This window comes from Ictidomys tridecemlineatus, chromosome 3 (genome assembly GCF_052094955.1).
Source record: "Ictidomys tridecemlineatus isolate mIctTri1 chromosome 3, mIctTri1.hap1, whole genome shotgun sequence".
NCBI classification, from domain to species: domain Eukaryota; kingdom Metazoa; phylum Chordata; class Mammalia; order Rodentia; family Sciuridae; genus Ictidomys; species Ictidomys tridecemlineatus.
This window is the reverse complement of record NC_135479.1, coordinates 140,095,181-140,108,491: the sequence shown is the minus strand read 5'-3', so window position 1 is coordinate 140,108,491 and position 13,311 is coordinate 140,095,181. Positions and strand designations below refer to the sequence as shown.

Below are 13,311 nucleotides of genomic sequence, written 5' to 3'. Positions count from 1 at the left end.
ACTGTTAATATAAAACAATAACCTTTTTTCCCAAGTTTTTCTTTTTATTTTCTATTTTTTATGTTACACACTTGGTCTTAGAAAATATATATGTTTGTGACATATTTTTTACTTAATATAAAAAATATTTTCCAAGTTTTTACCTGTTTTTAATAAGTAACATTTATTGGCTGCATTATATTCCTTAGGGACAGATGTATTTTGTTTAACTTACCTCTTCCCCTATGTTGAATATTTAGAAGAGTTACCTTGATCTATGAAATTTGGTTTAATTCTAGTTAGTAATACTTTGGCTAGGAAAATGAAAAAGTATATTTCCAGTCTATGCTACTTAATTTAAAACAAAATCAAGTAGCTCAGTGCTGGGTATTGAATTAGATGCTCAATAAGTACTTGATTAAATTCTGTATAATATTAAAAATTTCTAAAAATTTTATTTGTGTGATTAAATTAATCCATTTGTTCCATTGTCCCAGATGTGAAACACATACAAAAAATATAGTATCTAATATAATTATATAACATTATTATGTAATAACAATATCACTATAATGTAATAATATTAATTAACATAATAATGTATATAAACTCTAGATTATGATTTCCAATCTATTTTAATACACCAGTGTCGATTTTGTTGAAATATTTGCAGAATTGAAAATTTGGGACTTAAACAGGTTTAATATTCAACCTTATTTAATATACGCTCTTGTTTTTAAATGTTTCCTTCATGATCAACAAAGCATTTCTAATATAAATTTAGATTTTTTTAAACACAGAAGTGTTTAAAAGTGAAAATTGTTTTCATGCTTCACAATGTTTTCGAATACAGGTTTCTGGATATTTGGTGGGATTTAATTAATTGGCATTGATATCTCTCAATGTAAATTGCCATCTTTTCCAAGTTAGGTCTGTAAGAATTTATTCTTAAGTTACTTGAGAATGAAATATAACTTGAAAGAAAAGTTAATTACCTTTTCACTCTTTTTTTTTTTTTTTTGGAGAAAAAGGACAAAGTAGTTTTATTGTTCTGCTGGCAAAGGAGAAATACAGGAAACTCCAGCCCCAGAATCTGTGATTCTCTCTATTCAAATTTTGAGATGGCAAGAAAAATAAAATCTAAGTTTAATGTTTAGTTTGCTAAGGGTTTTGTTTGTTTGTTTTTATTTACTTAAAAACAGAATTTTGTTCTCTCACTTCTGGGGGCCAGCCTGCAGTCGAACAAGATTGAGAGTTGAGAGAATTTTCCCATGTCTCTCTTCTGGTGGTGGTAATTGGCAGACTTTAGTATTCTTTGGCATGTAGAATTTTCCCCTTTGACTCCACATGACACTCTTTCTACATTTGTCTGTCTCCAAATTTCTCCTATTTCAGAAGTCTCAGTCCATAGACAGCTGACTTCATGGCAGGGATGGGGGGTGTCGAAATGAGGCAGAGCATTGTGGTGGAATAATGTGGTAAAGTAAAGCAGGTCAGGACATGGTCACCAAAAAGCAGCAAAAGAGCTATAAGCTATATAAGGTCTTAATGTATGTTCTCCAGAGATTCAGTAGTGATCCTTGATTTAGATCATTGGTTTGAGAGCATATGATTGGTTTGATAAATAATTTTGTTATGGTTTTTCAGTCAGTTAAGTGAGCTTTTAAAATGGGTCTTTTAATTAGTTCATGTGTGTTTTATTTTTCAGAAGTAAACACATCTGGATATTGATATTAAAAATAAACATTTTGCTGGGCGTGGTGGCATATGCCTGTAATCCCAGCTGCTCGGGAGGCTGAGGCAGGAGGATTGTGAGTTCAAAGCCAGTCTCAGCAACTTAGTAAGGCCCTAAGAAACTCAGTGGGCTGGGGATGTGGCTCAGTGGTTAAGCGCCCCTGAGTTCAATCCCCAGTACCAAAAAGAAAAAGAAAATAGATATTTTAAGGTAGAAACAAAGTGTTTGCACTTCTTTTGAATTTTATTTATGTATTTACTTACTTTTAAATTTACTTTTTGTGCATTATTAGGGATTGAAACCATGACCTTATTCATGCTAAGTAGACACTACCAGTGAACTGCCTTCCCAGCTCATTTCTTTGGAATTTTAAAACAGTCCCCCTGAACTTATCTAGAGTGTTCCTCCAATCATGAATTCCCTCAATGCCAAGTAAGACTGAATAAATCAAGATGTTCTAGTAGCCTAATGAATACTTTGTAATTAACTTCTCTGCTGAAAACTTGGATATTGTTATAGAATGAGTAAATTCCTTGCTCTTATAAATTTTTGCTATAGTAGTCTTAGTGTCCCATATTATAACAGTCAATAAGCTAGCTTCTGTGAAACCCAGATCAGCCTCTGAAATCAAATGGAACATTTTCCATTATTGATTAGGCATAGAATCCACTTTGTTAAACTAGTTGAGGGTAACAAGAGACCTTTGAGTCATTAACAGAGAAGATGACAGGTCTCCAAATGTGACCACTGTCTTTTAGTAGGTCAGCTATTATTTATTTAGTAGAAAGAAGAGTCTTTCAGTTTAAGTTATATGGTGCTTTTTTATGATTGAAAAAATAAGGACAGTATGTGCAATTTTTAAATTAGGTTCAGAGAGTTATTTTGATTGGTTAGAAAATTGCAATCCCAAATGGAAACAAATTTTACTATTTCACAGTCCAGATGCCTGACCCTCTAATGCCTAATTGCATACTTTTTGATTACTAGAGGCAAATATTTTTATTGAGAGGTGAGTGTATCAACTGGTTGGGAATATACTTCATGATTCACAGACTTGGCCAGGAAGTGAATTCAGTCCTATTCAGGGTTGATTTCTTTTAAATAGTATCTGATTTCGAGTTGTCAGTTGCTGTGTTGTAAAATATCCAATCATGGTGCTCATGCTAATGAGATCCAAGTCACTGTCTTTCAGGGTCATTTAACAGGTTGAATTGCTTTTAGTCTTGTAGGCTCAAAAAACAGTTGTTTATTAAAATTCATATCTGCTGAACTTTCCAGATTATGAGCAAGTTTCAGCAAAAGTTTTCTCTTACCTCATCAGGAACGACAATCGAGTGGTTAGAACCAAAGGTACCTTTATCAGACCACTATAAAAATGGATCGGATCAACCATTTGCAACTGAGCACAGTAAACCTGTGGCAGTCCCAGAAGAGCAGTCTGTTGCAGAATCTGGACTGTTAGCAAGGGTAAGGTAATATAAATATATGGTTTTGATGTGTTAAAAAAAAAAATCAAGAATCCCTGAAAAGAATCAGTTTTCTCTTTGTTATTAAAGCATTTGAGTCAATATAACACTTGCAAATTCTAAACATTATTGTTCTACTTTAAACTGCATTTGCTTCAGAAGAGGTCTCTTATTTTAAACTTGAACATATTGTATTTTCCAGGTTAAATCATATATCCTTTTTAGTTTTGGTTTAATTTTATTTGATAAAAATATTTTTTTTAAATTCAAATTTTGCATGCTTTTCTTTTTCTAGAAAATAAGTTATATAATTATTTGCATAGTATTTATCTCTTATTTCTTACCCATTATCTTAGCTTAACATTGTTTACTAGATGTTTACTATTATATTTATAAACTTAAAAGTTTACTATTATAGTAAGCTTTTTGATAGCATTTTATCAAACCGGTTGTTTTAAAATTACTCTACTTAAAATAGTACATGTCAGGGTTTAATATTTAAAAAAATTTTCATTGACTATTTCTCAGAAGCCAAAGAGTATTAGTATATTCATAGATCTTCCACTATTATAAATCATATTATTATTTTTTTGCCTGTTATTTTTATGGCCACCATAATCACGTAGATAATTTTATTTTAAGCTATTTTTACTTGACTCTCTTAAATATTTTTTCATGTGGTTCTGGCCCATAGAATTAAAGTTTGAAAGGTTATGAAATAGGCTGTTGAGTTAATGTCTCTATTGGCAAATAACTAGTTTGTTATTCTTTGTTATTATAAATAGCACTTTTTTATCTTGTTTACTTTTTTCCCCCCCTTCTCCTTTCTTTGGATTATTTTCTTAGGTTGTGTCTCAAGGAGAATTACTGAGTCAAGAGTAATGTGTGGTTTATGGTTATTTATATATTAGTAAATTTCTTTGTAAAAGAAATACGTGACATGGGGACTTGCAGAGCTGGTAAAGGCATTGACTTGATGAGGCAGGCAGTGGAGGCAGAGTAGGCAGAGAAGCAGGAAAAAGAAGTAATGCATGAAATGTTTTTTTTTTTTCTGTAAAACTTTTTAAAAATAAGTTGAGTCAAGCAGTTAACTAGTATTTATTAAGCTATTAAGTATATGACAAGTCCAATGTTAAAAAATGAAGGAGAAGCAAAATATAGAAGATAGTTCTTTTACTGAAAAGATTTGTAATCTGCTTAGAGTCCTAACATGTATACACTGAGACGATAATATGAAATAGTACTTTTTTCCTTAATTGATATGGTTGAGGCCATTGGGATATAGACATTCAGAGAAAGAAAGACATATTGCATAGATTAGATGAGAAAAGCCTTGGAGACCAAGTGGGAAAGGAGACAGGATTTGAAGAGAGGAAGAGTAAGGGGAATCTCAAAACAGGAATAACACATGCAGGAATACTGCAGCATGTTTTTAATTTCCTGGTGGTTTTGAACTCACAATATGCTATTTTCAGACATGTGCCACTTAATTATTTAACCACTTTTAGCTTCAGTTTCCTCATCTGTAAAGCAGGGATGATAATAATAATACCTTATAAAATTGTGACAAGGAAGCTAGGCCTGGTGATGGATGCCTGTAATCCCAACTCTTTGGGAGGCTCAGGCTGGAGGATTGCAAATTCAAGGCCTGCCCAGGCAACTTAGCAAGACCTTGTCTCAAAAGAGAAAATTAAAAGGGCCAAGGATGTAGGTTAGTGGTAGAGAACTCTTGTACCAGTTCAATCCCTAATACCATGGGGGATTGGGGGAAGTGATGAAGATAAAATGAATTTAGCAGAGCATATAACTTATGGGATATGGTCACTGTGTTGTCGGAGTTTACATTCATGTTGCACTCCAATGGGATGATACTCCCTGGAACACTGCTCCATAGAATACAGTGTAAATTTTGCTTCCAAAGAATATAAAAATCTTGCAGAAGAATTGAGTCATAATGGATAGATAGTAGGGTTATGGGCACAGGGAAGAATGTGATATGTAAGACTGCTATATGAAATTAAAGTATATGGTGAAATTAAAGTGTGATAGAAGGCTATGGAAGTATAAATGAAGACCAATGGATAGGCATTGTACGTTTCAAATGAAAATAAATTTGATTGTGATTGACTAGATTGGATCAAAGACAACTCCAGGTTTTTGAACCTAAATGACAAGATAGAATTGTGGTACTATTTACAAAGCTAGAAATTAAGAAGAAAGAGCTTTTTAAAGAGAATGTTTAATATGGTTCTGAACATATTGAATTTTACAAAGGAAGATATGTGATTGCAAATGTTTGTAAAAAGCAATTAGATGATGGAACTATAGCTTTGGAGAGAGATCAGTACTAGAGATAAGATTATAAGTAAAAGTTATACTGCAACATCTTCATTCTTCTAAAAAAGAACACAGAGCATGTTGGTGGTCAGCATAGAGGCTTATGCTACAAATGGGGCACAGGGTCAGGGAGAAGAAAGATTGCTGTTATTTCCAAATCTTTCAAAATTGTGCATAGAACAAGAACATAGTGTTAAGTGAAAAACATATAAATGCATAGAGTTTGTTTGTTTTTTTAAAAATTTTAAAGGATATTAGATTCTACTCAGTTACTCCAGAATAGACTTTTATTGCCCAAAAGCTTCACAGATGCCTTCTTTGAAAAATAAGTGTAATATAAATTGGAGATCTACAGCACAGTAGTGGTCATTTTGCAGCTAAGTAAGGAAGAATGAAGCCCATGTCAGGAATCAGGACAAAAATGAAGTTAATTTGAGTTTTGTAGACTACTGTGGTTTCCCTTTGCCGTGCAATCTCCAGTGCTCTGACTTCCTAGAAATTCAACAACTTTTGCTATTGTATTTGCTAACCCTTGTGGGTCTGGAGGGACGTTATACATTTGACCATGTTTATTTGGTGATGTGTTTTTACCTAAGCTTTTCTTTAAGAAAGGCAAGATGACCAAGAAGAGGCATTTCAAAAAGAAGGGAGAGTCTGGTGTAGTGGTGCACACATGTAATCCCAGCTACTTGGAGGGCTAAGGCAGTAGGACTGTAAGTTCAAGGCCAGCATGGAAACTTGGCATGACCCTGTCTCCAAATTTTAAAAAAGAAGTGGTGGGTCTGAGGATGTAGCTCAGAGTTAGAATGCTCCTAGGGTTCAATCCCTAGTGTCACCAAAAACAAACAAAACAATAAAAAACTTTTTTTCTTTTATTCACACCAAGATTTATAACTAATATTTAGTTGTTAATATAATTTCCTTTTGATTTTCTATTCTAATAAGTGAGTTTGACTATTTTTATGAGAGCTACATTCTTCTTTTTTATTTTTTTTAGTTGTAGATGGGCACAATACCTTTATTTTATTTATTTATTTTTATGTGGTGCTGAGGATCGAACCCAGTGCCTCATATGTGCCAAATGAGCTTTCTACCATTCAGCTACAACCCTAGCTCATCAAAATTATATTCTTTTGAAGAGTTATTCTGCCAGATTATATTTTCTGTAATTTAATATTATTTTCATTGGAGGAAATTCAAACCATAAATGGTAGTGTTAAAGCTATTTGGTTTTGGAGGGTTTTTGTTTGTTTGTTTGTTTGTTTTATTTTTTTGGGAGCTAGGATTAGACCTAGGCCCTTATACATGCTGAGCAAACATACTCTACCAACTGAGTTACACCCTACACCACCCCCTAAAAGTATTTGCATTATTAATCTGTGGCCTAGGTTCTAACCTTAAGTGTAAAGGTACCTTTTCAGAGGATTGGAGAACATTATTTAATAAAGACCTAGCAGGGTTTTTTTCTGAGGTCTCATAATTATTTAATCCCAAATGGCAATTATATTTGGTATCCATACATAGAGAGGAAGACGATCAACTTTTCCCCATTTTATAATGAGTAAATGTTTGAGTATACTTAAACTATATTATGCAACTGATTTATCCAATATTAACAGGAAATAATCTGACAAACTTGCTAGCCATTGAAAAGATGACTTGGGAAGTCTTTGTGATCTCTCCTTAGGGTCATAAAAATAGAAGTAATTCTGACATATAGAAACAATAATTGTCTGGTCTTAACATAAGGAAATAAATTACACCATTAATTGATTTATCAGAATGTTAGTTGAAATAGATTTCCTTGGCAAAAGGGAAGTTGAAAACAAAGATAAAAGGCCAAAGAATGGTCAGAAACCCATTATCTTTTAACTCTGTTACTGTGTTTTATATTTTGTTTTTAGCTTCTTGAGAATATTAGATTTTTGATTTTGCATCTGAGTAAAATTGGTTTTCTTTGTCTAGCTATGCGGAACAGTTTGGTTAGGTAGCATTTTTTTTTTTTTTTTAAAGAGAGAGTGAGAGGAGAGAGAGAGAGAATTTTTAATATTTATTTTTTAGTTCTCGGCGGACACAACATCGTTGTTGGTATGTGGTGCTGAGGATTGAACCCGGGCCGCACGCATGCCAGGCGATCGCGCTACCGCTTGAGCCACATCCCCAGCCCGGTTAGGTAGCATTTGATGATGGGGGGAAAAATCAAAAGCAAAGACATTAACAAAATCATTACCTTTTAAAATTTTTCATAACTTGAGACCAACTGATAAAATCCTGATATAAAGCTCTCTTGCACAGAGATACTAATGAGGCTTTCCAATGAAAGATGGGACATCAACCCCACATAAACCTGTAATGTGACAGCTGATAAGATTCTATAGAATCTTAGGATGTGAAACCGTTGTGTAAATAAAAATAAGTAAAAATTGTTTCTCTTAATCAGTCATTTGGAGTTAGGAGCTCCAAATTGAGAGCTAAAACATTTTCATTTTTCCAAGGGTTGTTTTTATTTTGGATAGGGGATGCTGGGGATTGAACACAGGGCCTTGTGCAGGTGAGGCAAGTACTCTACCAACTGGCTATATCCCCAACCCCCAAGGGTTGTTTTAGTGATCAATTGAAGAGCTGTACAGAGAATGTTTGTGGCATTATGATAGCATGAGCAACTATAGGATTTCAATATGTGGACCTAGAATTCTCTTGAACCCCAAAGTTTCATCCTGACAACTTCAAGAGTGAATGAATATCAAAATACAGTTTACAGTAGAGACCTGACATGTGCTTGCAGTCATTTTATTTTATTTATGTTATGCTATTTTTACTGAGGATTGAACCCAGGGGCACTTAAACACTGAGCTATATCCCCAGCCCTTTTTATTTTTTATTTTGAGTCAGGGTCCTGCTAAATTGTTTAGGGCCTCACTGAGATGCTGAGGCTGACTTTGAACTTGTGATCCTTCTGCCTCAGTCTCCCAAGTTGCTGGGAATACAGGCTGTGCGACCATGCCCAATGCTTGCAATCATTTTAAAATTTACTTCTACACATGCTGAATCCCAGTATTATATATAATTACAATGCTCCAATAATTTTTTTTTCTTTTTTTAAAATACTGAGTATTTAAATACTGAGTATTTAAAACCCAGAGGTACTTTACCACTGAGCTACATTCCCAGACCTTTTTATTTTTTATTTTGAGAAAAGGTTTTCCTAATTGCTGAAGCCAGCCTTGAGCTTGTGATCCTCGTGCTTTAGCCTCCAGAGTCTTCCAGGATCACAGGAGTGCACCACCATGGCTAGCTAAAAAATACTCTTATAGTTTTAGCTTTAAAAGAAGGAAATATTTAATTCTCAAAACTCTTAAAACTTAAATTATACATAGTGGTGAGGTCCCCAGGCAGGTAGTGAAAGCCTGAGATTCAAATGAAACATTCTTCACTCTTTTTTAAAAATTCTCTTTCTACAAAATAAATGTATTTTATATGGATGTCTATGGTAAAAACCACAAATTTTCAATTCCAGCAATAATGGGCTCTTTGAAGGAAATTCATTCCATGGCAAAATGATAGAATTTATTTTTTCAGATTATTTTTACCCATCCTTTGATTGATTTAGATTAAGTAGAAATTTCTTAAAGTCTGATGTTAAACCTTTTATTAATGGGTATTAGTAACACTAGACTTGTTCTGTTTTACATCAAGGAACCTGAAGAAGTAAATGCAGATGATGAGGTAGAAGACACCTGTGACAACAAGGAGGATGACCTGGGAGCTGTAGAAGAGCAACGCAGTGTTATCCTGCATCTCTTGTCACAGCTCAAGCTGGGCATGGACTTAACGAGAGTAAGTAATGGTATAAACTGGCTATGGAGATTGGTAGGTCAGGACCATATTGGAAACTGTTAATGTTGTCAGGGCTTGTCTTTTAGATGATTAGTTTCTTAGTCTCTTAATCAACATTTCTTATTTTCATAAAAATCTAATGGTTTTTTGGTACAGCAGGGAGTGTAATAGTAAATCCTCTTTCTGAAAAAATAAAAGGGATCTATTGGTATACTATACTGAAAAGTCTAAGGAAAAGGATGTAATCTGCAAAAACCATAAGAAAAAATTTGCTGAATTGGACATGACTATGTTCCAATAAAGTTTTACTTTAAAAAGCAGAAGGATCTGGGTATGGTGGTGCATGCCTGATATCCCAGAAGACTCAGGAGGCTGAAGCATGAGGTTTATAAGTTTAAGACCAGCCAGAGCAACTTAATAAGACCCTGCCTCAAAATAAAAAATGAGCCAAATATGTAGCTCAGTGGTAAAGCATCCTAATGAGTCAATCTCCAGCACCCAAGGGGAAAAACAAAACAAAACAGGTCAGATTTGGTCCCAAGATTATAGTTTATAGATCCATCCTCTACAATCTTGCTAATTTAAAAGTGTGATCTAAAGGCCAGCAGCATCACCATCCCCTGGGAGTTTGTTAGAAATGCAGAATCTCAATCCCTAGTCCCAGACTTAATAGACCAGAATCTGCATCTTAATTAGATATCTGATTTATAAGTACATTAAAGTTGAGAAGCATTGATCTGTGATTTTTAATTTTCAACCAATCTTCTTTATTCACAATTAAAATAATTAGTGTGCTTTAATTTATTTAAACAATTAATCCATAACATTAATCTTGAAAGCAAATTTGGCTTAAAGCCTATGTATCTCTATAACATTAATTCTAAAAGCAAATTAGGCTTAAAACCTATGTATCTCAAATATCAATTACTATGGGATTATTTACCTTGAATCACTACTGATATGATTATGCATTAATATGGAATTTCAAATTGACTTATCTGTATGTTACCCTTAAAGATTTTGTTACCCTTAAAGATAATGAAAGTTTAAAGATTATTTTCAGTGACTTGTTCACCTGAAAATGCAACTTAAATAGAAAGCATTTTGATTTTAGCATTCACTTTAAAGCTCATAAACATCGAAAGCTTTTCTTTTTTACTTAATTTACTGTGCTTCATAGTAGGTTATTTTTTTTTTTAATTTATTTTTATGTGGTGCTGAGGATCGAACCTAGGGCCTCATACATGCTAGGCTTTTGGCTATTGCTTTAACGCTGAGCCCTAGCCCCAGCCCCTATAGTAGGTTTTAAAAGTGAACAGATTGCTTTTCAAAGTCTACTAAGGAACAGACATTTTAGGAATTAATAAGAACTCATTAATTATTTCATTTAACTTCAGTACTTCAACTAGTATCATTTTATTCAAGAAATATCTTCATATTATTGGTCCAGCAAAGACTTTATTAGGGGCTGGGAGTGTGGCTCAGGCGGTAGCGCGCTCGTCTGGCATTCGTGCGGCCCGGGTTCGATCCCCAGCACCACATACCAACAAAGATGTTGTGTCTGCCGAGAACTAAGAAACAAATATTAAGATTTCTCTCTCTCTCCCCTCTCTCACTCTCTTTAAAAAAAAAAAAAAAAAAAAAAAAAGACTTTATTAGTTGTGAAATTAGTAAAATGAGTAGTCATCTGAGGGGTTTGTTTGGTATCAGTATGGTGTTTCCTATCCCTTGGTAGATTTTAGGTTTAGCAGGCATAAAAACAATGTTGAGGTTACCAAGTATAAGAACATTTGAAAAGAATGTTCTAGTAAAACTGTCTCTTGGCATGAATACTGTACATATATACTTCTCCATATTTGTGCCATGTTAATTAAAAAGTTATGTGTTAATATTAACTGAGGACAAATTAGGAATAATCACGTAACATTTAAACGAATAGTACTTTTCAAGCAATATTAAGGAATCTGTGACTAAACTGCAGTGACACCTACCTCCTATCTAAACTATCACACCGATTAACAAATATCTACTGAGCCCATATTATATTCCAGACTCTGTGCTAAGTATTGGGACAACAAGGAAGAAGATAGCCATGGGCTCAGCCTTCATGTTTTAGTTAAGTAATATATATTTTCTCCACGTTGTAAATGAGTAATGTGCATTTTCCCTATTGGTCCTTTTTAAATAATATTATTATTATAATTAAACATGTCATAAAAATTTTATAAAAAGAAAAGAATCCCATCATGCCACCATGCTAATATATATATAGCTTTCACTTTGAAGATTCTTTTTTATTTTTATTTATAGGCAATTTGCTTCGTTTTCTTTTTCTAGTTACTATCTTTTCTTTGTTGAAATACGTTTTACACACAGAAGACTAAAATAAGAATACTTATAAACATTCAGAGAATAATGGTAAAATGAAACCCATTTACCCATCCCTCTCACATTAAATTATAGAACACTGACGGAATATGGAACCTCTTTGAGTGCCCCTCCCAGTTGTCACGTACTATTTCCTGAATATAGCAACTTAACTTGTTTTTTGTGTTAATCATCCTCTTAGTTTTCTCTATAGTTTCACCACTTGTGTTTGTACCCCATAACAACATTACTTAGTTTAGGAAGAGGTGAATTACCAACACAAGCTTAAGAAAAGGGCTATTTTGCCATTTATAGAGGACAGCTCACTAATGAAGGGAGGCTAAACATTTGAGTCTCTGGTTTCAGCTTCTTATAAAATATTGAGAGTTCATAAGAGCCCTTTTTGTAGAAGACAAAAATTGTGAGTGAATCCTGTAAAATATATATGTCTCAGAACATTTGGTGTGAACCAGCTACCAGACTTTCAGCAAGAATGTGGGCAGAGGGAGTAAGGTGCTTAGTATTTTTTGCTTCTAAGCAAACTATGACCTACCTCCAACTCTCAGGAGCAGATTGAAGCCAGAATTCGACTGGGGGGAAATTAGTCTTCAGCCAATCCAGCAGCAGAGTGTGAAGTTGAGAGTATTGACTTCATCAGCAGATGGTCAACAGAAGCCAAATACAGAAACAGTTGAGACTACTTTCTCTAGGATGTTCTGTCCTCTGGTTTGGAAAGGTGATACAGTAGCAGCATGAAGTGTGTAGATGAGTCTTCCATGTCTGTCTCTTGAGGAAGAAAGTAACCCCTATCAAGACTAGAATGAAGCTCATAGTTTCTTCTGCCCTGAGTCAGAAAATCAAGACAAAAACAGGGTTAGTATGAGTTTTGTAGAAATTTCACTTTCCCTTTACCATTTGATCCTCAAATAGCATGAATTCCTACAAATTCCATACTTCTTGCCACTATATTTGATAACCATTCTGGATTTGTTGGGGTTTTCTATATTTGTGCATGTTTATCAAAGTCACATTACTCTAATCTGAACCAGGATTTCTTTACCTTTCTAGATCTAACTCATTCTTCTTTCTTAGTTTCCTCTCATTTTGTTGAAGCACATGCTCCCCCTCTAATTTCTGTGAAAGATCTGTAGAAACGGAATGTGAAAATGTGTGTCTGAAATGTCTTTCTTATGTTGCTTTCATATTTGATTGTTAGTGTGGTTAGAATTTGTAACTTGTAAACAAATTTCACTCAGAATATTGCCTCCTTACTACAAGGTTCTGGTGAAAAGACTGAAGTCATTATGAGTGTTAATCTTTTGTAACCCTTTTTGTTTCTTTTTCTCTTTGAAATTATTCTGAATCTTTTTTAATGGCTCTAAGGATTGAAAGTAACTTGCACTTTACCGAGAGCTACTTTCCCTGCCCCATTCCCTTTTTTTTTCTTACACAGGGTCTCCCTAAGTTGCCCAGGATGGCCTGAAACTTGTGATCCTCTTGCCTCAGCCATCCAAGTTCACTGGGATTATAGGCCTGTGCCACCATGCCCAGCTATTGTTCTGAATCTTGATCCAGGTTTCTTTTTTATCT

The 13,311-nt window shown here is 34.0% G+C and overlaps 1 protein-coding gene across 11 annotated transcripts in view; it reads left to right on the top strand.

Annotated features, from left to right (window-relative positions):
- LOC110597379 (oxysterol-binding protein-related protein 11) overlaps positions 1 to 13,311 on the top strand; it is an 80,244-nt gene that overhangs the window by 34,618 nt on the left and 32,315 nt on the right. For all 11 annotated transcript variants that reach the window (XR_013436827.1, XM_078043932.1, XM_078043929.1 and 8 more), the window contains 2 exons: positions 3,036 to 3,181; positions 9,214 to 9,354. Coding sequence is in view for 10 of the 11 variants with exons in the window: in XM_078043932.1 (XP_077900058.1) it covers positions 3,036 to 3,181; positions 9,214 to 9,354 (287 nt within the window). In the remaining variant the exon portion in view is untranslated. The remainder of the gene's footprint in view (positions 1 to 3,035; positions 3,182 to 9,213; positions 9,355 to 13,311) is intronic.